The following is a 24,375-nucleotide window of genomic DNA, read 5'->3' on the forward strand; positions in this document are numbered from 1 at the left end:
TTATATGGAGAAAACAGACGGAGTTTTCTGCTTCTGCTTCAGTGAGCCTCTTCAGGAGAGAGTCTTTCTGCTCCAGCAGTTGAAGCGAGTCCATCTGTCATGGGAGAAGGGAAAAAGAAAAAAAAACAACCACCACCACCCACTAAAATCAGCATCAACAGGCACCATAATACCAGCTCATCTCTACTCCCCCTGCTGGGAAAAAAAGAAACGGCACCTCACGTTCATGCTGCTCTCTCAGGAGACGGCGCAGCGTACGGTTTGTTCTCTCAAAAGTTTCCAACTTCTGCAGGAGGAGATCCTTCTGCCGGGTTAGCAGCGAAGCGTCAGAGCCAGTCATCCGTTTCTCCTGAGGGAGAAAATTATATACCAAACGGTGTTCTTTAATATCTGGCTATGGACCTGTTGTCTTGGTAATGATTAAAAGTGAGAAGAGTTTCCTTAGTCTATAACAGTGAGTAAATGGCGACACACTTACAGTCCTCGACATGCGGCTAACAGTGTCTCGGAGCGCCAGGACCTGCTTGGCAGCTGCAGTGCTGTCGAGTTCGGCCTCCAGCAGTTTCTTGAGCAACACATCCTTCTCCTGCTGCAGGTTCTCTCTGTCCAACCTGACCAAGAGCACATGGTGAGAAGCAGGAGAAATATCCTAATACATTTTTATTAATTATTTACCACTGAATCAGTCCAACAGTTGTTACATGTAGTGGTGGCCATTTGTTAGAGTCTGTGCCCCTGTATTAAAAAGCACACAATGTGGTTGTAATATTCTTATTTACAGGTTCCTGTGACATCCACAAGGCCATAATGTGTTGAATTTCTCATTTTATACATCAAAATGGTGCTCTCACAAAAGCCAGGGATCTATAAGTTATAATAATGATGTAATAAAAGCTGAGATTTAGTTTTTAATAAGCCTCACTGGGTGGTTTTATATATTTATACACACACACACACACACACACACATTATATTTATATACATATATATATATATATATATATATATATATATATATATATATATACACACACACACACACACACATACACACACACAGTGGTGCTTGAAAGTTTGTGAACCCTTTAGAATTTTCTATATTTCTGCATAAATATGTCTTAAAACATCATCAGATTTTCACACAAGTCCTAAAAGTAGATAAAGAGAACCCAATTAAACAAATAAGACCAAAATATTATACTTGGTCAATTATTTATTGAGGAAAATGATCCAATATTACATATCTGTGAGTGGCAAAAGTATGTGAACCTCTAGGATTAGCAGTTAATTTGAAGGTGAAATTAGAGTCAAGTGTTTTCAATTAATGGGATGACAATCAGGTGTGAGTGGGCACCCTGTTTTATTTAAAGAACAGGGATCTATCAAAGTATGATCTTCACAACACATGTTTGTGGAAGTGTATCATGGCACGAACAAAGGAGATTTCTGAGAACCTCAGAAAAAGCGTTGTTGATGTTCATCAGGCTGGAAAAGGTTACAAAACCATCTCTAAAGAGTTTGGACTCCACCAATCCACAGTCAGATAGATTGTGTACAAATGGAGGAAATTCAAGACCATTGTTACCCTCCCCAGGAGTGGTCGACCAACAAAGATCACTCCAAGAGCAAGGTGTGTAATAGTCGGTGAGGTCACAAAAGACCCCAGAGTAACTTCTAAGCAACTGAAGGCCTCTCTCACATTGGCTAATGTTAATGTTCATGAGTCCACCATCAGGAGAACACTGAACAACAATGGTGTGCATGGCAGGGTTGCAAGGAGAAAGCCACTGTTCTCCAAAAAGAACATTGCTGCTCGACTGCAGTTTGCTAAAGATCATGTGGACAAGCCAGAAGGCTATTGGAAAAATGTTTTGTGGACGGATGAGACCAAAATAGAACTTTTTGGTTTAAATGAGAAGCGTTATGGTTGGAGAAAGGAAAACACTGCATTCCAGCATAAGAACCTTATCCCATCTGTGAAACATGGTGGTGGTAGTATCATGGTTTGGGACTGTTTTGCTGCATCTGGGCCAGGACGGCTTGCCGTCGTTGATGGAACAATGAATTCTGAATTATACCAGCAAATTCTAAAGGAAAATGTCAGGATATCTGTCCATGAACTGAATCTCAAGAGAAGGTGGGATATGCAGCAAGACAATGACCCTAAGCACACAAGTCGTTCTACCAAAGAATAAAGTTAATGTCTTGGAATGGCCAAGTCAAAGTCCTGACCTTAATCCAAATCAAAATGTTGTGGAAAGACCTGAAACGAGCAGTTCACGTGAGGAAACCCATCAGCATCCCAGAGTTGAAGCTCTTCTGTACGGAGGAATGCAGGGCTCGACATTAACGCTTGTCTAGGACAAGTGATACTTTATGTCAGACAAGTTCATCGTCTCAGTTACTTGTCCGATCGGACAAGTGCCAAAATACGCCGATATTCGGGTTTCATATCAAATTTATCAGTTTATTCACATGACTTCCGAAGCATCTCACTCAACATATTGTTTTGATGAATCGCCGGATATTTTTATTCAGAAAGAGCGATGTGGCATGCGCAATAATTCCACTTGTGAAACCGGCCAATACCGCTTCGTGTATTTGAGCTGAAAAGTAAACGGTCGTTCATGATTGGTTTTAATCGTGCCATACACGTGGATTTGTTGACATTTCTGTTGGCGGGATCATTATTCAACTGTATTTATGTTGAGTATGTGGTAATTTCCAAATCTTTGAACTGTTGTTGTTGGTGTTCATTATATAGCCGAGCGTGTGTGGCGGGGTGTGCTGGGCTTGGAATGTGCGCCTGCACACGTGTGGATTGACAGGGAGTGAGGTAGGAGTGGGGAAAGTTGTCTATGAAATACCAAGCTGTCAAATGGCTGATAATTAGGTTACCGGCTGTATTAATTAATAATCAGTGATTTACAATATTAATCAGTCAATTTTGCTATCAGTTGTTTTTATTTGTAGCATTGTTATTTGTTTCTCTTGTCCAAACTAGTGATATCTCATCAAGTCATAAATTTTATGATAATGTTAATTTTTGTGATATTTGTTACTGAACTGCAGAGTACTGATCTGTGTATATATAATGGTTAGTGTTTCTGGATCTCATAGTATACAACCCCGATTCCAAAAAAGTTGGGACAAAGTACAAATTGTAAATAAAAACGGAATGCAAGAATTTACAAATCTCAAAAACTGATATTGTATTCACAATAGAACATAGACAACATATCAAATGTCGAAAGTGAGACATTTTGAAATTTCATGCCAAATATTGGCTCATTTGAAATTTCATGACAGCAACACATCTCAGAAAAGTTGGGACAGGGGCAATAAGAGGCTGGAAAAGTTAAAGGTACAAAAAAGGAACATCTGGAGGACCAAATTGCAACTCATTAGGTCAATTGGCAATAGGTCATTAAAATGACTGGGTATAAAAAGAGCATCTTGGAGTGGCAGTGGCTCTCAGAAGTAAAGATGGGAAGAGGATCACCAATCCCCCTAACTCTGCGCCGACAAATAGTGGAGCAATATCAGAAAGGAGTTCGACAGTGTAAAATTGCAAAGAGTTTGAACATATCATCATCTCCAGTGCATATCATCATCAAAAGATTCAGAGAATCTGGAAGAATCTCTGTGCGTAAGGGTCAAGGCCGGAAAACCATACTGGGTGCCCGTGATCTTCGGGCCCTTAGACGACACTGCATCACATACAGGCATGCTTCTGTATTGGAAATCACAAAATGGGCTCAGGAATATTTACAGAGAACATTATCTATGAGCACAATTCACCGTGCCATCCGCCGTTGCCAGCTAAAACTCTATAGTTCAAACAAGAAGCCGTATCTAAACATGATCCAGAAGCGCAGACGTCTTCTCTGGGCCAAGGCTCATTTAAAATGGACTGTGGCAAAGTGGAAAACTGTTCTGTGGTCAGACGAATCAAAATTTGAAGTTCTTTATGGAAATCAGGGACGCCGTGTCATTCGGACTAAAGAGGAGAAGGACGACCCAAGTTGTTATCAGCGCTCAGTTCAGAAGCCTGCATCTCTGATGGTATGGGGTTGCATTAGTGCGTGTGGCATGGGCAGCTTACACATCTGGAAAGACACCATCAATGCTGAAAGGTATATCCAAGTTCTAGAGCAACATATGCTCCCATCCAGACGACGTCTCTTTCAGGGAAGACCTTGCATTTTCCAACATGACAATGCCAAACCACATACTGCATCAATTACAGCATCATGGCTGCGTAGAAGAAGGGTCCGGGTACTGAACTGGCCAGCCTGCAGTCCAGATCTTTCACCCATAGAAAACATTTGGCGCATCATAAAACGGAAGATACGACAGAAAAGACCTAAGACAGTTGAGCAACTAGAATCCTACATTAGACAAGAATGGGTTAACATTCCTATCCCTAAACGGGTTAACATTCCTATCCCTAAACATGAGCAACTTGTCTCCTCAGTCCCCAGACGTTTAAAGACTGTTGTAAAGAGAAAAGGGGATGTCTCACAGTGGTAAACATGGCCTTGTCCCAACTTTTTTGAGATGTGTTGTTGTCATGAAATTTAAAAATCACCTAATTTTTCTCTTTAAATGATACATTTTCTCAGTTTCAACATTTGATATGTCATCTATGTTCTATTCTGAATAAAATACGGAATTTTGAAACTTCCACATCATTGCATTCTGTTTTTATTTACAATTTGTACTTTGTCCCAACTTTTTTGGAATTGGGGTTGTAGTTATTTTGTTCTTAAAATTTTATGTTCATAATTTCTACTCTATTGGAATATATTGCTTCTGAACTTCAGCATAATAATTGGTGAATTATGATATCAATCAGTCTGTTTTACTATATTTTTGAACTTTTGCCTCAGTACATCAAGTATTGATTACTTTTGATTCATAGATATTATGCATATGTTGTGAATTCGGAAACAAATGCAATAAAGATTGTTGGGTTACAAATAGTTTGTGTTTTTTTTTTTCTCAAATATTTCTTCGGACAAGTCAACTTAACATTCGGACAAGTAAATTTCCTTTCAACTTGCCTGACAGGACAAGTGGTTTCAAAAGTTAATGTAGAGCCCTGGAATGGGCTAAAATTCCTCCAAGCCGGTGTGCAGGCCTGATCAACAGTTACCGGAAACGTTTAGTTGCAGTTATTCCTGCACAAGGGGGTCACACCAGATACTGAAAGCAAAGGTTCACATACTTTTCCCACTCACGGATATGTAATGTTGGATTATTTTCCTCAATAAATAAATGATCAAGTACAATATTTTTGTCTCATTTGTTTAACTGGGTTCTCTTTATCTACTTTTAGGACTTGTGTGAAAATCTGATCTTGTTTGAGGTCATTTATGCAGAAATATAGAAAATTCTAAAGGGTTCACAAACTTATATATGTATATATATATAAAAAATGGCATGCTCCCCCAGAAAATTTTGAAACATAAGGGTTCATTTCATGGCTTCTGGTGACATCTAGAGCTGATTTTTACCAGTTCAACATGTTAGGGAAAAGGCTATATTTTCCTTATAATTTTACTGAATTCCCACCCTAAAAACAGAATAAAAAAAACCCCAAAAGTCAATACAATACCCACTTGCATCTCACAAGCAGTGTACTGTTCCAAAGGAGACTGCAGTTTATTTCACATCAAACAAAGTCAGTGGTGATGCAACATGGCACAAGTTGTTTAAAATACTGATCAATAAATTTTGACAATAGTGTGGATGACTAAATACCTAATACTCGAGACTGAATTGAACAATAGACCATGATAAAATGATAAAACATCAGATGACCTGGCATTTGGCAAAATTTGGTCAGCAACATGCAGCGAACTGGCCGTTGCGGTCTCACAACTATGGTCCAACACTGTTGCGGAGTTGTTTTTCGCAGTTTTCTTTGTGAAAAACTCTGTAATTAAGCTGCAACCCATCTGTGTTTTGCTCACTCGTACCTGGCTTGAAGGCGCCGCCATTTTTGCATAAGTGACCTATGAATATTAATTGCACATTGCTCATTCAATACCGAACACACTCAGCCAATCAGAGAAGAATACCCTTCTCTGACATCAGCTGTGAACTTGGGTCAAGTTCAGGGCCATGGGCTTGCATGAACTGTATTGATTACATGCTCAAAGGCTACAAAACACATGCATGTTGATTCTAGCTTTATACTGTAGGCAGGGATGGCACAAGGACTTTTTGTTCTGGGTCCCGGGACCCACATGACTGGCGAAATTGGGGTCCCTGGCATTTTTTGTGGGTCATTCAATAAATAAATAAAACCAGAGAGAGAGAGAGAGAGACATACAGTCGCAGTGTGCAGTCATGATCTTGCCTTTTTTTTCCACTGACAATCCACAAAGTTAAAGGTTTTTCGGTCATTTTTTGCGAGTGTTTAACGTAGAACAGAATATAGAGGAGTTTCAGTGACGTCACAGATTTTTGTTTATCACACAGCGTCCACCATACTGCCAGGTAAACAAAGAAACAGCCTTGACAGTTAATAATGAAAATCAAGATGACTGCAGTCAGTACAACCTCTCTGAAACAATTAAATTTTATACCAGCAAATTACATTACATTCAAAAACTGAAACATGCAGCCATCACAGATCCATATAATTTACCCAGAAATGTTTTTATTTATTCTGCACACTGCTCTCTGTGTGTGTGTGTGTGTGTGTGTGTGTGTGTGTGTGTGTGGTGTGTGCGCGCGTGCACACACACACACATGTTCACTGCTTCAGAGGTGTTAAATGCAGAGGAGGAATTTCGCTGTGCTTGAGTTTATATTAGATTAAAAAAAAATAATAATAAAAAAAGGGCTGCTTCTTCTTAATTTACCCACAAATGTATTTATTCCACGTGAAAAGTGTTTGGCAAACCAGCCACTGGATTTAGGACATTACAACATCCTGAATCATTTAGTATTTGGACTTCTAAATACACTGGAGATGCTAAAGGCTTACAAAAGTACAGATGCCTATCGATATCAAAGCAGGTTTTGTGCTGGAATAGTGTGGGAAATTCCCGATAAAGAAAAATACTTTATTATGACAAAGGTAAGCTCAAATGTGGACTTCTAACAGTAATAAACAAGCCAGGGCCTAGATCTAGCATATTTTATGGTGTTTAGCTGAGTCTACATTATTAGTACATAACAAACATGCTACTCATCAAGCCAAGCATTAGGTCTAATAAAATATATCGCGTGCAAAACCCACATCCAGATGTCTGCAGTTTGCATGACAGCACGTAAAAGCAACCACACTGCTGTGACCTTTTCGTTCTGTCCACTTTTGCTTTGTTTGTTAAACAACATAAGCTAACAGATTTGCCAAGGCAATCAGGGGAGAAAAAAAAAACAAGTTGGAGCCCTGCATCCCAGGACGCATTAAAATTCAGAACATGCATTTTTTTGGCATTTTTGTGCACAAAACCGCATGATTTCTGTGTTAATGCAATCTCTGGTACGCCTAAATTGTAAGTTTAGCAGTGGCGGTTTAATGGGTAGCGGCATGTCATCAAGCATATCGGTCAATAAATTAAGCATAGCAGGGCCAATACGCTATGACGCTTTAGAGGAAACCCTGTGTGTGATTTTATATTATAACACACACACAAACGTGTGTACATAAATGTATATACACAAGTACTGTGTATACAACCCCAATTCCAAAAGAACTGTGTAAACTGGAAATAAACAGAATGTGATAATTTGCAAATCACGGAAACCCTATATTTCACTGAAAATAGTACAACTCCGATTCCAAAAAAGTTAGGACAAAGAACAAATTGTAAATAAAAACGGAATGCAATAATTTACAAATCTCAAAAACTGAGATTGTATTCACAATAGAACATAGACAACATATCAAATGTCGAAAGTGAGATATTTTGAAATTTCATGCCAAATATTGGCTCATTTGAAATTTCATGACAGCAACACATCTCAAAAAAGTTGGGACAGGGGCAATAAGAGGCTGGAAAAGTTAAAGGTACAAAAAAGGAACAGCTGGAGGACCAAATTGCAACTCATTAGGTCAATTGGCAATAGGTCATTAAAATGACTGGGTATAAAAAGAGCATCTTGGAGTGGCAGCGGCCCTCAGAAGTAAAGATGGGAAGAGGATCACCAATCCCCCTAATTCTGCGCCGACAAATAGTGGAGCAATATCAGAAAGGAGTTCGACAGTGTAAAATTGCAAAGAGTTTGAACATATCATCTACAGTGCATAATATCATCAAAAGATTCAGAGAATCTGGAAGAATCTCTGTGTGTAAGGGTCAAGGCCGGAAAACCATACTGGGTGCCCGTGATCTTCGGGCCCTTAGACGGCACTGCATCACATACAGGCATGCTTCTGTATTGGAAATCACAAAATGGGCTCAGGAATATTTCCAGAGAACATTATCTGTGAACACAATTCACCGTGCCATCCGCCGTTGCCAGCTAAAACTCTATAGTTCAAAGAAGAAGCCGTATCTAAACATGATCCAGAAGCGCAGACGTCTTCTCTGGGCCAAGGCTCATTTAAAATGGACTGTGGCAAAGTGGAAAACTGTTCTGTGGTCAGACGAATCAAAATTTGAAGTTCTTTATGGAAATCAGGGACGCCGTGTCATTCGGACTAAAGAGGAGAAGGACGACCCAAGTTGTTATCAGCGCTCAGTTCAGAAGCCTGCATCTCTGATGGTATGGGGTTGCATTAGTGTGTGTGGCATGGGCAGCTTACACATCTGGAAAGACACCATCAATGCTGAAAGGTATATCCAGGTTCTAGAGCAACATATGCTCCCATCCAGACGACGTCTCTTTCAGGGAAGACCTTGCATTTTCCAACATGACAATGCCAAACCACATACTGCATCAATTACAGCATCATGGCTGCGTAGAAGAAGGGTCCGGGTACCCAACTTTTTTGGAATCGGGGTTGTACAAATACAACATACCAAATGTTGAAACTGAGAATTTTTATTGTTTTTTGAAAAATATATGCTCATTTTGAATTTGACGTCAGCAACATGTATCAAAAAAGTCGGAACAGGGGCATGTTTACCACTGTGTTGCATCACCTCTACTTTTAACAACACTCTGTAAACGTTTGGGAACTGAGGAGACCAGTTGCTGTAGTTTTGAAAGAGAAATGTTATCCCATTCTTGCCTGATATACAATTTAATTTGCTCAACAGTTCGGGGTCTCCTTTGTCGTATTTTGCACTTCATAATGGGCCAAATATTTTAAATAGGAGACAGGTTTGGACTGCAGGCATGCCAGTTTAGCACCTGGACTCTTACTATGGAGCCATGCAGTTTTAATATGTGCAGAAAGTAGTTTGACATTGTCTTGCTGGAAGAAGGAAGGCCTTCCCTGAAAAAGATTTTGTCTGGATGGCAGCATATTGTTCTGAAACGTGTATATATCATTCAGCATTAATGATGCCTTCCCAGATGTACAAGCTACCCATGTCATGTGCACTAATGCACCCTCATACCATCACAGACGCTGGCTTTTGAACTGTGCACTGATAAGCCGGATGGTCTCTCTCCTCTTTAGCCTGGAGGACATGGTGTCCATAATTTCTAAAACGAATTTCTATTTTTGATTCGTCAGACCTTGAGCCGATTTTCCACTTCGCCTCAGTCCATCGTAAAAGAGCTCGGGCCCAGAGAAGGTGGCGGTGTTTCTGGATATTGTTTATGTCTGGTTTTAACTTCTATTTGTGGATGCAGTAATGAACTGTCTTCACAGACGATGGTTTTCTGAAGTGTTCCTGAGCCCATACAGCGATTTCCACTACAGACACGTGTCCGCTTTTAATGCAGTGTCGCCTGAGGGCCTGAAGATCACAGGCATCCAGTGTCAGTTTTCAGCCTTGTCTCTTGCATACAGAGATTTCTCCAGATTTGTTTAATCTTTTAATGATATTATGTACAACAGCTGATGTGATCCCCAAATTCTTTGCAATTTTACATTGAGGAACATTATTTTTAAATTGTTGCACTATTTGCCCACACAGTCTTTCACAGAGCGGTGAGCCCCTCCCCATCTTTACTTCTGAGAGACTCCGCCTCTCTGGGATGCTCTTTTTTATACCCAATCTGTTGCCAATTAACTAAATTAGGTTTTTTTTTTTTTACCATTACACAACTTTTTCAGTCTTTTGTTGCCCCGTTCCAACTTTTCTGAAATGTGTTGCTGACATCAAATTCAAAATGAGCATATATTTTTCAAAAAACAATACAATTTCTCTGTTTCAACATTTGACATGTTGTCTTTGTACCATTTTTTCAAATGAAACATTGCGTTTCCATGATTTGCAGATTAGCGCATTCTGTTTTTATTTACAGTTTACACAGCGTCCCAACTTTGTTTTGGAACTGGGGTTGTAAATAACAATAGCTTGAATCTAACAGCAGTTTTAATTTCAACAGAACAATTTCCCTTCTGAATTCTTGGCAGGGCAATTTAAACAAAGTTAGTAAATATTTATAATCTACAAAGTGTCACAGTTTGGGTGTGTGCAATGTTCAGGCTCTGATAATGTTACATTACTTTGCTTAATATTTAACGGGTCTAATAACGTTATTTGAGACGTCTGAGTGTCGAACCTGCTATAGTTGTTTTCCTCCAGTATTTTCTCCATGGACTCCCGGAGGAGTGTGTTCTCTCGCTCAGTGATTTCTAGCTCCTTTGCAACCTCAGCCAGCTCCTCCTCCTGCTCGGCAATGACACGCTGCGATGCGCTGAGCTTCTCAGACTGACGCTCTAGCTGGTGCTCCTTTTTACGCAGTTCCACCTGCAAAACCCACTTTCATCAATCAGACTCTTCTGTCTGTAACACAGCTAGAAGCAATGTAGAATTGTTGAGAAGGCAACAAAAGACTGAAAAAGTTGTGTAATGGTAAAAAAAACAAAACAAAACCTAATTTAGTTAATTGGCAACAGGTCAGGCAACAGATTGGGTATAAAAAGAGCATCCCAGAGAGGCGGAGTCTCTCAGAAGTAAAGATGGGGAGGGGCTCACCGCTCTGTGAAAGACTGTGTGGGCAAATAGTGCAACAATTTAAAAATAATATTCCTCAATGTAAAATTGCAAAGAATTTGGGGATCACATCAAAACAAAACCTAATTTAGTTAATGCCTCACTCATTATATCCATCATATTACAACATCATCTCCTTATTTATTTCATTTTATTTGTTCTTTTTGAACAACTCAAGTAAAACAAGTGCATGCTGATGAACTCAAATCTGCTGCTTTTAAAATTGGTCTCTTTTTCTGATCTTAGATGACTGACTGTGTACTGTGTCTGGGCAGGTCCAGCTTGTAAATAACGTCGCTGAAGTGTTACAGAATTTTAAAGAGGTTGATGTACCTAACACTGAGTTTTGTGCAAACTTATGGGTTCCTGATGTCCTTGGTTGATACCCATATTCTGTCACCTGGGTTATATTGTGTGGGGGTGGTGGTGTCTCCCCTGTATGACAGTCAACAAAGTCTTTGTACCTTTGCGCCACTTGCTCTAAGCATTGGTGGACACGTTCCCAAACTTGTTCACTATGCTTGAACCAGTCGTCAACACTGGGTACATCAGCGGGAGAGTAATCCCATGGGAACAGCCAAAGTTGATAGCCAAGTATGCATTGGAAGGGCACAAGCTGGGTAACAGAGTGGCGCAGAGTGTTCTAGGCATATTCCACTCATAGTAAGAAACGCACCCAGTCCCTCTGGTTTTCGGTGCAAAAGACCCTGAGAAAGCATCCAATCTCTTGGTTGACCTTTTCCACCTGTCCATTGGACTGTGGGTGGTAACTAGATGTTAGGCTTCTGAAACTCCCAGCTTGTTCATGAACTTAGACCATAGTTGAGACGTGGACTGTGAACCATGATCACTGACAATATTTTCTGGGATAGCAAAATAAAACACATGGGTAAAATGAGTTTGGCTGTTTCAAAGGCCGTGGCGAGACCTGGTAGAGGAATAAGTCTAAAGCTTTTTAAAATGATCCATGATGACCACTATTACTGTACTGCCTTGGGATTTTAGAAGATCTGTGATGACATCTCTGGCAATATGGGACTAGGGATGCTGAGACATCGGCAATGGGAGGAGTTTGCCTACTGGAAACACCGGGGGCAGTTTAGCCTGTACACATGCTGAACATGAGGAAATGTAACAGTTGATATCCATCAACATGTTAGGTCACCAGTATCTAGTTCACAAAAGTTGGCAAGTGCCTGGATACCCAGTGGCAGGAGTGTCATGTACCCAGGTGATCAGATAGCCTCTGAGGTGTGGGGGACATAGGTAGGACTGGCAGGGCAGTTGGCAGGGACATGATATGCCATAGTTCGAGCATGTTCTTATTCAATCTCCCATGTCAAGGATTTCACAATGCATGCTGAGGGATAATGGGTTCTGGACCCTGGACTGGAGTTGTGGATGGGTAGATACACGACAGAGAGTCAGGTTGTGTGTTCTTAAAGCCAGACCTGTTAATGTACCCAGGAAGGATATCTGACGGACATGAAATTCATGTTTCTCTGCTTTAACCAAAAAAAACAAACAAACAGTTTTCTAGGAGTCAAGACAGGACCTTTCTTACATGGGCCAGCCATGGCCTGAAGGTTAGAGGACTAGCCTTGAGCCCAAAGAGTCACCGGTTTGATTCCCAGGACCAGCAAGAAAATCGTGATGTCTATGTATGCAATGACAAATTTACCAAAGATGTCCCTCAATGTGTCATTAATCAAGCATTAGAAAAACACTTGGGGCACATTACGCAGTACTCGTAGTGACCAAAGGTGGTGCTAAAGGCTGTCTCCCACTCATCACCCTTACGGATGCACACCAGATTATAAGCACTGCATAGGTCGAGCTTGGTAAACACTTTAGCTGATCTGAGTTGTTCAAGGGCCAAGGGAACTAAAGGCAGGGGATAGGGGTATTTTACTGTGGTCTCGTTGAGCCCTCTACAGTCAGTCAGTCAATGTATGGCCTAAGGCCCCCTCCTTTCTTCTCCATGAGAAAAAACAAAACAACAAAAAAAAACAACCCACACAGCAGAAGCAGGCGACATGGAGGGACATAGTACCCCTGTTGTGGAGCCTTCTGCTCAGAGATCGAAAGCGGGTAGATGCGGCAGCATGGAGACAGGGCGCCAGGAAGGAGCTCTATGGCACACAGTCAAAAGGTCGGTGAGGGGGGAGTCCACTGGGTTTTCCCTTACTGAATACTTTTAGGAGTTCCTGGTAATACTCTGGAATGCTGGTAGCTGTAGTGACTTCAGGGCTTTCCACTGAGGTAGACGCAAGTGTGTTTGGGGAGACAGAGACAATTGTGGACGCAAGATGTGGGCCACTATAGTATTTCTCTGTCCTGCTATGAAATCCGTGGGTCATGCTGTTGCAGCCATAGGCACCCCAAAATGATGGGTTGACTCTTGGTTACCGTGACAAGGACTGAGAGTTTCATAACGCAAAGCATGGACGTGAAGCAAGAGGGATTTAGTGCTCGACACGATTATTCCACTGCCAATAAGTCCACCAATGATGGTTCTGATTCCTAGGAGCTATTGGAGTGGTTGTGTGAGCATTGAGAGTCTTTGTGCAGGGTCACTGTCAATGAAGTTTCCAGCAGCTCCGGAATTCATCAGGGCTGAAAGAACATAAACAGACTCTGAGAGACTTATTCACACATCAAATGTGAAAGATCGGTAAGAGAGAGAGACTAAGTCACTGGGAGAGGGCTTGGTGTGGTTGAGGCTCTCTCAGCCATCATTGACGGCAGGAGCCTCCATGACGAGAAGGACAACTTGACACACGACATGGGGAGTCCCCACAATAGAAAGAAGGTCTCTCTCTCCCTCTCTTTCTGCATCTTTGCTCATGTTCAGGAAGGTTTAGCTTGGTGTGGGAGATCTCCATGCGCTCTGGGTTCTCTGTGACATGTTGGCGATGCATGGGGGTTTGCAGTAGGGATGTCCCGATCCGATCACGTGATCGGAAATCGGGCCCGATCACGTGGTTTCAGACTCGATCGGAATCGGGCATTACCTCCCGATCAGGGATCGGATATATATCTATATAATATATTCTCATTTTTAACACATCAATAGCTATGCGTTGGCACAGAGTGAGACCAGACCTCTTGTCTCAACACAGCAACATCAACGCGTGCAGCATGACATCACTTTGTAGCGGAGACGCTATTGGTTATTGGCTGCCTGTTGCCGGCGAAGTTGAACACGGAAGCAGTTCGAAGCGGAAAGCAAAGCATGTCTGCGGTGTGGCAGTATTTCAAAGTTGATGACAACATTGCCATTGCAAACTGTGAAATATGTAAAGTTGGAATTTCAAGGGGTGGACAGGAAAGGGCCGCATTTAATACAACAAACCTGATACGGCACCTGAAAAATAAACACCCGACACAATACAGCGAGTTTTTAGTGCTGTTGCAAACATGTTGGATGACAAAAACAGGCTCAAACCTGAAAGGGTAGAAATGCTTGTTTTCATCAAGAAAAACGTTCATTTCCTTAATTGAAATTACTGTATACCACTGTGAGATGCATTCTTAAAAGCAAATTACTGGCACTGTGGCAGTTTTATTATTATTTTTTTTATTTGTTTACATTCCTGCCAGGTATTTTAAGGTTATGTTTTTAATTTATGTTATTTATTGTTCAAACTACCTCACGTAAGTGCTCTGTTTGCTAACGGAGTTGTTGGATGTTAAAATAAGGTGTTAAATTAAAAAAAATGAGGAACATCCTGGATCCGTTTCTTTCCTCGTCTTTATTATTTTTTATGGATTATAAGAAGTATCGGATCGGGACTCGGTATCGGCAGATACTCAAAATCAAATGATCGGTATCGGATCGGAGGGCAAAAAAACCTGATCGGGACATCCCTAGTTTGCAGTGGTGGCCGATTCCAGAGTAGATTGTCAAGTTGAATGGACACACTGCACACTACATGCAGAATCACAAAACAAGCAATGGACAGGCAAAGTACGAACAGTAAATCAGAGGTAATACTGAAAGGGCAAAATCAAGAACAAAACAAGTCAAACCAGAAAAGTAGAGCAATAATCGCAAGGCTTGGCAAAGTCAGACACAAGGAACTAAGCGTATACTTGGAAATGACTGAGTGCTGAGAGTGTGCTTATGTACAGTAGTGTGCTGTGGTGATCGAGTACAAGTGTGTGCAATCAGTAATCAGGAGACTGTGCGTGGTGAAGTGCAGGATGGTTGTTGTAGTCCATAGCGGCCATATTTGAAGGCCACTGTGAATTCTGGGAAGTCTTGAGTGCAAGTGAGTGCAGAGGTGACAATGATAAACATGCTACTCATGTTTTACATTGTGTTTTTGTGTGTTGTGCTGGGTTAAGGATCAAATAAAATCATACCAAATTAATCCAACAAATCAAAGCGAGTATCACTTTAACAAAGATAGTGCTGTTTGAGTTAACCTTTTTTCTTTATTTAATAAAATTTCTTTCCTTTTTTTTAAACTTTCATTTTGAATTAAAATGCATATTCAGGCTGGACATAATGTCAATCCTGATTCTGGCTTCACCCATCTAGATTTTAATGGATTGTGAAAAGTAGATTTTAGATTATATCCCTAATCAAAAAATTCCAATGCAGGGATTGGCCAAGGATGGTTCACGTGACATAAAATAGTTCCGCCATTGATTAAGCAATGTATCTTGTGATGTAAAAAAAAAAAGTACCCTATGGGTACATGTGGCTACTGCTTATAAATAAAATTGTTTTCTGATACCATGTCCATACAGTAAATATAGCATATATACTGTACATGTTACCAATTATACTAGCCTCATCTCTTGCAAGCATCCAGGCGCGGTTTTAAGGGGTGGCAAAAGGTGGCAGTTGCCACTGTAAAAATATGTCTTGCCACCACAGTTGCCCCCCTATTTTAAAAAGAATTATTTATTAAAACACATTTTTGAAATTTAATTATCTATCTACAGAGACACTAAACCCTCATCTCATCTCTACCTACCGTTATTTACGCTATTTCACACCCCACCCCACCCCCGGAATTTTGAAATGGTTTCACCTAGAGAGAGACGCTCTTCTGTTATGATTCTTCCTAGCTCGCGTTTTCGCTTGTGTGCTATTCAGTTTAGTGATATACTTAATTTGTTTCTTTTAGTTTTACGGAAATCGAGGATGAACAGATCTGTATAAGTTTGAAGTCTTCAGTAAAGATCCACAATCTAAACTGTTCGCTATCTGTCTATTTTTTGATACATCGCTAGGGCAGAATAGTTCCATTCATTGCTTGGGAATACACTTTCAGAAAAGATGGTTTAGATGGTTGAATCCGTTTTCCTTGATGGTACAATAGCTCAATACATATTTGACAAGATGACTTGATTGTGAGTCTTTCTTGAGCGCAAGTAAAAATGATTTCTACGATTTGCATAAACTGCTGCATCAACAACCTATGCCCCCCTCCTGGAACCTATGCCCCTCCTTTGCCACCCTAAGAAAAAATCTCTGGAGCCACCACTGCAAGAATCACCAAGCTGTGAGCAGCATCAAGGCTTATAGTATTTTGGTTACCAATTTTGTTTACTGTGTTTTGTATAAAATACAGTACTGTGAACTATATCTATTTTCAAAATAGTAAGAAAACACTTGTTTATGAATTGTCTTAAAAGCATTATTTAGTACTAATGAGCACATTTTGTTTCACAAGTGTAGTGTGAAGACTCTAAAATAAAAAATAAAATAAAAAAAATTAAAGCGAACAGCAGAAGTTTGATATCGGCTTCTCAAAAAACAAACACAAAAAACGTAAAAAACCTTTCATTTGACCTTTCAGAAGGACCAAACAAAAGCTGTGATAATCAAAAGGTAAATTTTCTTAAAATAAACACCACTTACTTGATATCGAATCAGTAACCTTGGCGAACCACGAGGTGAATTTCGTTTATCTTTTTATCTGCCGATTATCTTCCGATACTACGAAGTTATAACGAGGTTTCTCTTCTTTCGTTTCTGGTTCTGATTGGTTCTGAAGTTTATCAAGAAGTAGAATGGGTAATCGAACTTGATCAGGATAAGGGCTGATTGGTTACGAAGTTTCGCTATTGTTACTCTCGTTCTTACAACACAATGACATAGTGGCTTCGCTACTCGTTCTTCTGTACCTTTGATAACACGAGATCAACTGTTTGTATCGCGAGATCACGATTCGCCGTTCTGATGATTGTAATGCTTGTGCGTATGTGCATGCGCAGTGCGCTATTGTTATACTCATTCTTACAACACAGTGACACAGTGGCTACTGCCTCACTTCGCCTCTATGAGGCAATAGCCACAAAAATGGATATGGTATGAGTCAGTCATGGTATATCCTGGATATATTCTATATATAGCTGACATACACTATATTGCCAAAAGTATTTGCTCACCTGCCTTGACTCACATATGATTTTAAAGGGCTGATGACATGTTTTTGACATCTTTGGCGATGTTTTATAACATAAAAAGTAATTCCCGATGATCCATATATTAATTCACGAAGGCGCCTATTTTATAAGTTATGATAAAAAACGCGGCTATTTGGGCAAATTTGACGGGGCTGCAGCACCCAGGAGACGAATGAGGAGGAGGAGCTATATGACGTCAGCGAAAGAATCTTCCTCCTAACTTACCAGTTTGTTGTTGATGCGACAGGTGTTCAGTTTGTCATTATTAGTATTATTATTATACATTTTATATATGAGTTATTATGCCTTCGCGTTGTGTTGCCAGCTTTTGCTCCAAAACCCACAAGGATGGGGTAAGTTTATTCAAGTTTCCCAGAGATCCCGAGCTGCATGCGAAGTGGGTGAAGCAAGTCAGGCGCACTCGTGACAAGTGGGAGCCCTCACCAACATCCGTCCTGTGCTCTGAACACTTCGATTTGGATTGTTTTGACACCCTTCCCAGCTTAAAATAATCTCTTGGGTGTGCAGTTCAGCACAAACGTGCATTACTACCATCAGCAGTGCCTACAGTATTCCGGAGGGGGTCTACTAGTAGCTATGCCGGATCCAGCAGTCGCCTGGGACAAGGCGACTCCTCCAAAGACAGTCCAACTGTCAGCACGTGTTGAGAAACAACATAAGATAAAGGTACGTAGAGCTATAGAGTGCTCCGACATGATGCTAAAAATAGTAACACTGCGGTCTGCGTGGCCATCTTGGAAGTGACTCGCTCCAGAGCGCTCATAGAGTACACATCATAGAGTACACATTCATGATAATCATAAATGTAATCATAAAGTCGGCGTGATATCAGTCATGTATTTGCTTGTGAAAGCTTGCGGCTTTCATGTAACTGCCGCCTAGCAACGAGAGGCAAAGGGTAAAGAGGGTAGGCTATCATAGATTCTATTCGGAAGAGATCAACACATGATTGCTTAAAAATTAGGTATTTTAACAATTTGCATCTGTTTTGTGATTATCGTGACACTTGTGTGTTATATAGAACTGTATGTCTTATCAGCACATCGAGGATCTTCCACCGGAGGCTTTAGCAAGTACTCGTAGCAACACTACACTTTACCCTTTGCCATGTGTTGTTAGGGAACGGTAGCAAGTACCCCGATGACCGACTTCAAGAATATGCAGAAAAAATTTAGAAATTATACTTTCCAAAAGTCATTTGAGCTTAGTGTATTGCATTTCCATTTATATTGTAGGTTCTTGCTGATGATTTTGCGGAGTATGACGCAGCTGCTGAATCAGAAGCTGCAGAGTTTGTATGTACTAGTTGTGAACATTCACATTATTATCAATCTCATTTATTTAAAATCAGATAAAATCATGCCATCATGATCACTGCTTAAAGTACCAGTATTTGGTTGTTCTTTTGTTCAGAGGAAGAGCTAGCACTAGAGAGTTCACCGTCGTTTTCATGCGCCATTTCCATTGAGTAGAACAGCCAGTGAACCGCAGCGTGTCCTTCCGCTGACGTCACAGCATTGCCGCGAGCCACGGACCCAGTTTTCTTGCGCTGTGCAATTAAAAGTTGGATATTTGCGTAACAACAGCTTCTTTTCACGTAATTATAACAGAAATCTAACATGTTTGCCATGTTGTATAGTTTATTTAAGAAATTGCATAGAGTCATGTTCGTGTCATCAGCCCTTTAAGTGACATCCCATTCCTAATCCATAGGGTTCAATATGACGTCGGTCCACCCTTTGCAGCTAGAACAGCTTCAACTCTTCTGGGAAGGCTGTCCACAAGGTTTAGGAGTGTGTTTATGGGAATTTTTGACCATTCTTCCAGAAGCGCATTTGTGAGGTCACACACTGATGTTGGACGAGAAGGCCTGGCTCTCAGTCTCCGCTCTAATTCATCCCAAAGGTGTTCTATCAGGTTGAGGTCAGGACTCTGTGCAAGCCAGTCAAGTTCATCCACACCAGACTCTGTCATCCATGTCTTTATGGACCTTGCTTTGTGCACAGTCATGTTGGAAGAGGAAGGGGCCAGCTCCAAACTGTAAAAACAGTCTGCATGCCTAGGTGCTTGATTGATTTTATACACCTATGGCCATGGAAGTGATTGGAACACCTGATTCCAATAATTTGGATGGGTGAGCAAATACTTTTGGCAATATAGTGTATATAGCCAATATATAACTGACATCACAATTTCAAGCTATACGGCTGACTCGAGTCACAGCTGTGGCTCCATGAGCATTTCTGTGTGTGTAGATCTACGTATCATGATCATGCCTAGTAATGTGATTTTTTTTTTCAGATTTTCTTTGTAGTTAACACTTTGTTTGGAATTTTTTGACGAGAGATATAAATCAAATCAAATACACCATGCACTGAGAGGCACCACTAATTATGGATTCTCTGAGGTGACTGGCATAGTACTATTTTCTGAGGGGCGCAGCCCGGAAGAAAATAGAATTATACCAGTCACCAAAAAGAATCCATAATTTCAACCAGGGGCGGCACGGTGGTGTAGTGGTTAGCGCTGTCGCCTCACAGCAAGAAGGTCCGGGTTCGAGCCCCGGGGCCGGCGAGGGCCTTTCTGTGCAGAGTTTGCATGTTCTCCCCGTGTCCGTGTGGGTTTCCTCCGGGTGCTCCGGTTTCCCCCACAGTCCAAAGACATGCAGGTTAGGTTAACTGGTGACTCTAAATTGACCGTAGGTGTGAATGTGAGTGTGAATGGTTGTCTGTGTCTATGTGTCAGCCCTGTGATGACCTGGCGACTTGTCCAGGGTGTACCCTGCCTTTCGCCCGTAGTCAGCTGGGATAGGCTCCAGCTTGCCTGCGACCCTGTACAACAGGATAAAGCGGCTAGAGATAATGAGATGAGATGAATTTCAACCAGAGCCTCTCAGTGCATGGCATATTTGATTACTATTTGTATTATTATAATAATAATATTATCAGGCCTCGAAATTAACTTTTTTCCCTATTGTCCCAGAACTGTCCCAAAAATAAATTCCAACTGTCCCAAAGTGAGGATGGACTATCCCAACCTGGTTTTCAGGAAGTATGTATTACAACAACAATAAAGTTGAGTCAGAGTACAGTATTGCTGTGTAAGCTAATTGTCAATTGAAATAAACTCAAAATCAACTCAAATTCAAACTTGTCTTGTCCGGTTTATTATTAGACTTGTGTCTACAAATTTACCAAAGACAAAACAAACATACTTTCTTCCCACTTGTTACATAGGATATATGCTGAGTCGACTACTTGTCTTAAGCTAGCCGCACACTACGCCGATCCACGCGGTACCGAACCGACCCATTTCAGAGCCGACTCCCGACATGGCACGCACATATCCCGACTAACTCACGACTGTTGACGAGTGCAGTCGCGATTGAAGCGACACCAAACGAGATTATGCGAACTAAGCATCATAACAAACATTCCGCTAAATATCACGTGACAACTTAATAGCTTTGTGATTGGCTATTGGATATAGTTACTGTTAAATCCAACACTTGAAGATGCTACAGGCTGAATTACAAATTACACAACATGGAATATGTAGCGCACTATCTAGGCTGCATGAGCTATTATTTCCAACCTTAAATAGTGCACTTATATAGGGGAGTTAAAGCGATTTGGAATTCAGCCACACAACTTGAGCAGAGTGGCTTTCCAGCCCACTGTGTCTATGGATAAAGCTTCAGTCTATGGAATTACAGTACATACCTGCATTAGGTGCTACCAACACGTATTTCTCACGCTAGAAATTGTGTTTAATGACGTCATGTGTTATATGCGAAAGATATGATTGGCTATTGCTAGCGACTGTCGCCGATCAGTCTGGCTCCCGATTAGTTTTTCGAATCGGCTGTGAGATGAGTCGGTACCATCGAAAACTAGTCTTTACGCCTGACTCGCGACTTCAGTTGGCTCGGTACGCTGAAAATCGGCGTAGTGTGCGGCTAGCTTTAGGTAAACATTTATAAAGAAACATACATTACACTAGTCTAGAAACTCTGGCCTAGACTTTCAACTTGTTACATACTAGGATACAGCAAGTAGTCCCTGTAATCTATGTGGACTCTGCAGTACTATTAATACAATATACAAATGTTTACCAAAGACAAATTGTTTAAATAAAAAAAAAAAAAAAATACATTTTCTTTCTTTGAGAATTGTCCCAGGGTACCCCCAGGATTGTTAAACCAAAATTTAAGACTTTTTAAGACTTTTTTAATGCCATTTCAAGTGAAATTTAATACCTTTGTCGCACTCATTAGGGAAGAATAAATCATATTGAGCACCAGATTAAACCTCAAATAATTACTATTTACGAGTGTTTGAAATAACAAAATTACATTTATTAAAATAATCAATCAGAATTCATTCTACTCACACCCCCTGGACACCATGCAGAGGAGAGCACCCCCATGTAAGTCCAGACAATCACCCCTCATACACACACACACACCAGAGAAGCATTCAAAAGACAAAAAGAATAGTATAGCTACAATAGTATAGTATAGCTGCCTGCTTCTGAATTGTGGATGCAAACGAAATATGTTTACCACTTTTCATGTGAGAATCCAGAGCTGTAAGCCCCATTGTCCCTAGTTGAAAGGTTTTTTTTACACAAAGTGCATAATGCCTCACGGTCATTATTTGGAACCCCCTTAACCCAGGCGTATTTAGGCCCCGGTCACACCGCCCGAACTTTGTTGGAGCGTTCCTGGAGCGGTGAAAAAAATTCATCACCGCTTGTAACCGTTCACCACCGTTTAACAAAAGTTGGCCTCCGTTAAAGCAACGCCGTATACGCTCGGCCACCGCTGATGTTTCTCGAGGGGCCCTCCTACCGCTCCGAAAGTTTTGAGCTGCACAAAATATTGCGAGCGGTGAGGAGGGGGCAATTTTCCGCCCCGGCAAAGTTCACCCCCGCTCCACCAACGCCCAGTCAAAGTTTGGCACCGCTAGACGCAAGTTCGTGGACGCTTGGGTCCGCTAGGCCAACGCAGAAATCTTAAACGCTGGACCACCGCTGCTTCGCCAGCGTTGCCCGGGCGGCGATTAAACGTTGCACAAACTTCGGTGGAGCGGTTGTAAGTGTTTTACGAGCGGACACGGGGTTGCTGGAACGGTGTCGGGCGTTGAAGCAGCTATCCATGGCGGCGATGAACTTTGGTTTGGCGTTGGTATAGAGGTGTCAGAGCGGGACCAGAATTTGGCTATAAATACGGGGAGAAATGGACCAGGAGCTCATTTGGAATCGAGCTGCCGTTGAGTTCAGACCTCATCTATATCGAATTTGCTCAAAGTTACAGTAAAACTGTATCACCATGGATGCTGAGAGACTTGCTATGATTGGTGCTAAACCAACTTTATACCCCCACCGAGCCAAAGCCCGCATGCACAGAACGCCGCTATACCAACGCTCGCTACCGCTCGCTACCGCTCGCTACCGCTAAACCAACGCTAAAGCAACGCCGGCTTCAGCGGTGCACCGCTAAGCCAACGCCCGTGTTTTCGATTTTTTTCCCATTTTGTGCGCGGTGACGAGCGTTGTCGAAATTCGGCCCCCCCCTCCCTCCCGTTCAAGGAACGCTCCAGCAAAGTTCGGGCGGTGTGACCGGGGCCTTAGGGTCGAGCGGCCACTTCGGGTTGAATCTGCACTTCCCCATGCTCTCTCCCCCTCACCGCTCTATGCGCCTGCTGCTCTCGTTTCGTGTGAACCCTTTACGGCGCGACGTGAATTTCCCGCTGTTTGCGTGTGAACGCCAGGGCAGCGCAAAACATTTTAGATTTTGCTTCATTTTCATCACAGAGAATTTAATCTAGGTTACGCAACGATGTTAGACTTTCTTTGGAAAATTAAGATCTCCGTGGAAAAAATTAAGACTTTCAAGATGAAATTTAATACTTTTAAGGCCTTAATTCTGGAAAATGAAATTCAATACTTTTTTAATACTTTTAAGACTCCGCGGGTACCCTGTGTCCTCTGCGCCATGACCCAACATCACAACATACTGATATTTCTGTTTTCGGCAATTCCACTTGTCATTTCGCGGGAAACTTGGCGAAATTTACCGAAACTCACGAGGTAGCTCGAACTACTAGTGCATCTCAAAAAATTAGAATATTGTGAAAAAGTTCAATATTTTCCATCAGTTATTTAAGAAAGTGAAAATGTTATATATTATAGACTCATTACACATAAACTAAAATGTTTCAAGCATTTTTCTATTTTAATTTCAATCAGTATGGCATACAGTACAAAAACATAAAAAAACCCATCTCAAAATATTAGAATATTTCATTTCGAGTTTGAGTAAAACAGTATGAACACAGTGCATATCTCGGTCTAGTTCAGTACACACAACCACAATCATGGGGAAGACTGCTGACTTGACTGTTGTCCAGAAGATGATCACTGATGCCCTCCACAAGGAGGGTAAGCCACAAAAGGTCATTGCTGAAAAGGGTGGCTGGAAAAGGTGCACAAGCAACAGGGATGGCCGCAGTCTTGAGAGGATTGTCAAGAAAAGTTGATTCAAGAACTTGGGAGAGCTTCACAAGGAGTGGACTGAGGCTGGTGTCAGTGTATCAAGACCCATCACGAACAGACATCTTCAAGAAAGGGGATACAACTTTCGCATTCCTAATATCAAGCTACTCCTGAGCCAGAGACAATGTCAGAAGTGTCTTATCTGGGCTAAGGAGAGAAAGAAATGGACTGTTGCTCAGTGGTCCAAAGTCCTCTTTTCAGATGAAAGTACATTTTGCATTTAATTTGGAAATCACGGTTCTAGAGTCTGGAGGAAGAGTGGAGAGGCACAGAATCCAAGGTGTTTGAAGTC

At 41.3% G+C, this 24,375-nt stretch overlaps 1 protein-coding gene across 5 annotated transcripts in view; it reads right to left on the reverse strand.

The window, feature by feature from the left end:
* odf2a (outer dense fiber of sperm tails 2a) overlaps positions 1-24,375 on the reverse strand; it is a 129,385-nt gene that overhangs the window by 90,519 nt on the left and 14,491 nt on the right. For 4 of the 5 annotated variants that reach the window (XR_009655754.1, XR_009655752.1, XR_009655753.1 and 1 more), the window contains exons 5-8: positions 10,645-10,832; positions 479-611; positions 218-349; positions 20-94 (exon numbers count right to left, since the gene is read on the reverse strand). Coding sequence is in view for 1 of the 5 variants with exons in the window: in XM_060935981.1 (XP_060791964.1) it covers positions 20-94; positions 218-349; positions 479-611; positions 10,645-10,832 (528 nt within the window). In the remaining 4 variants the exon portion in view is untranslated. The remainder of the gene's footprint in view (positions 1-19; positions 95-217; positions 350-478; positions 612-10,644; positions 10,833-24,375) is intronic. The other variant, XR_009655755.1, reaches the window with a different exon arrangement.

This window comes from Neoarius graeffei, chromosome 12, assembly GCF_027579695.1.
Source record: "Neoarius graeffei isolate fNeoGra1 chromosome 12, fNeoGra1.pri, whole genome shotgun sequence".
Lineage (NCBI taxonomy): Eukaryota > Metazoa > Chordata > Actinopteri > Siluriformes > Ariidae > Neoarius > Neoarius graeffei.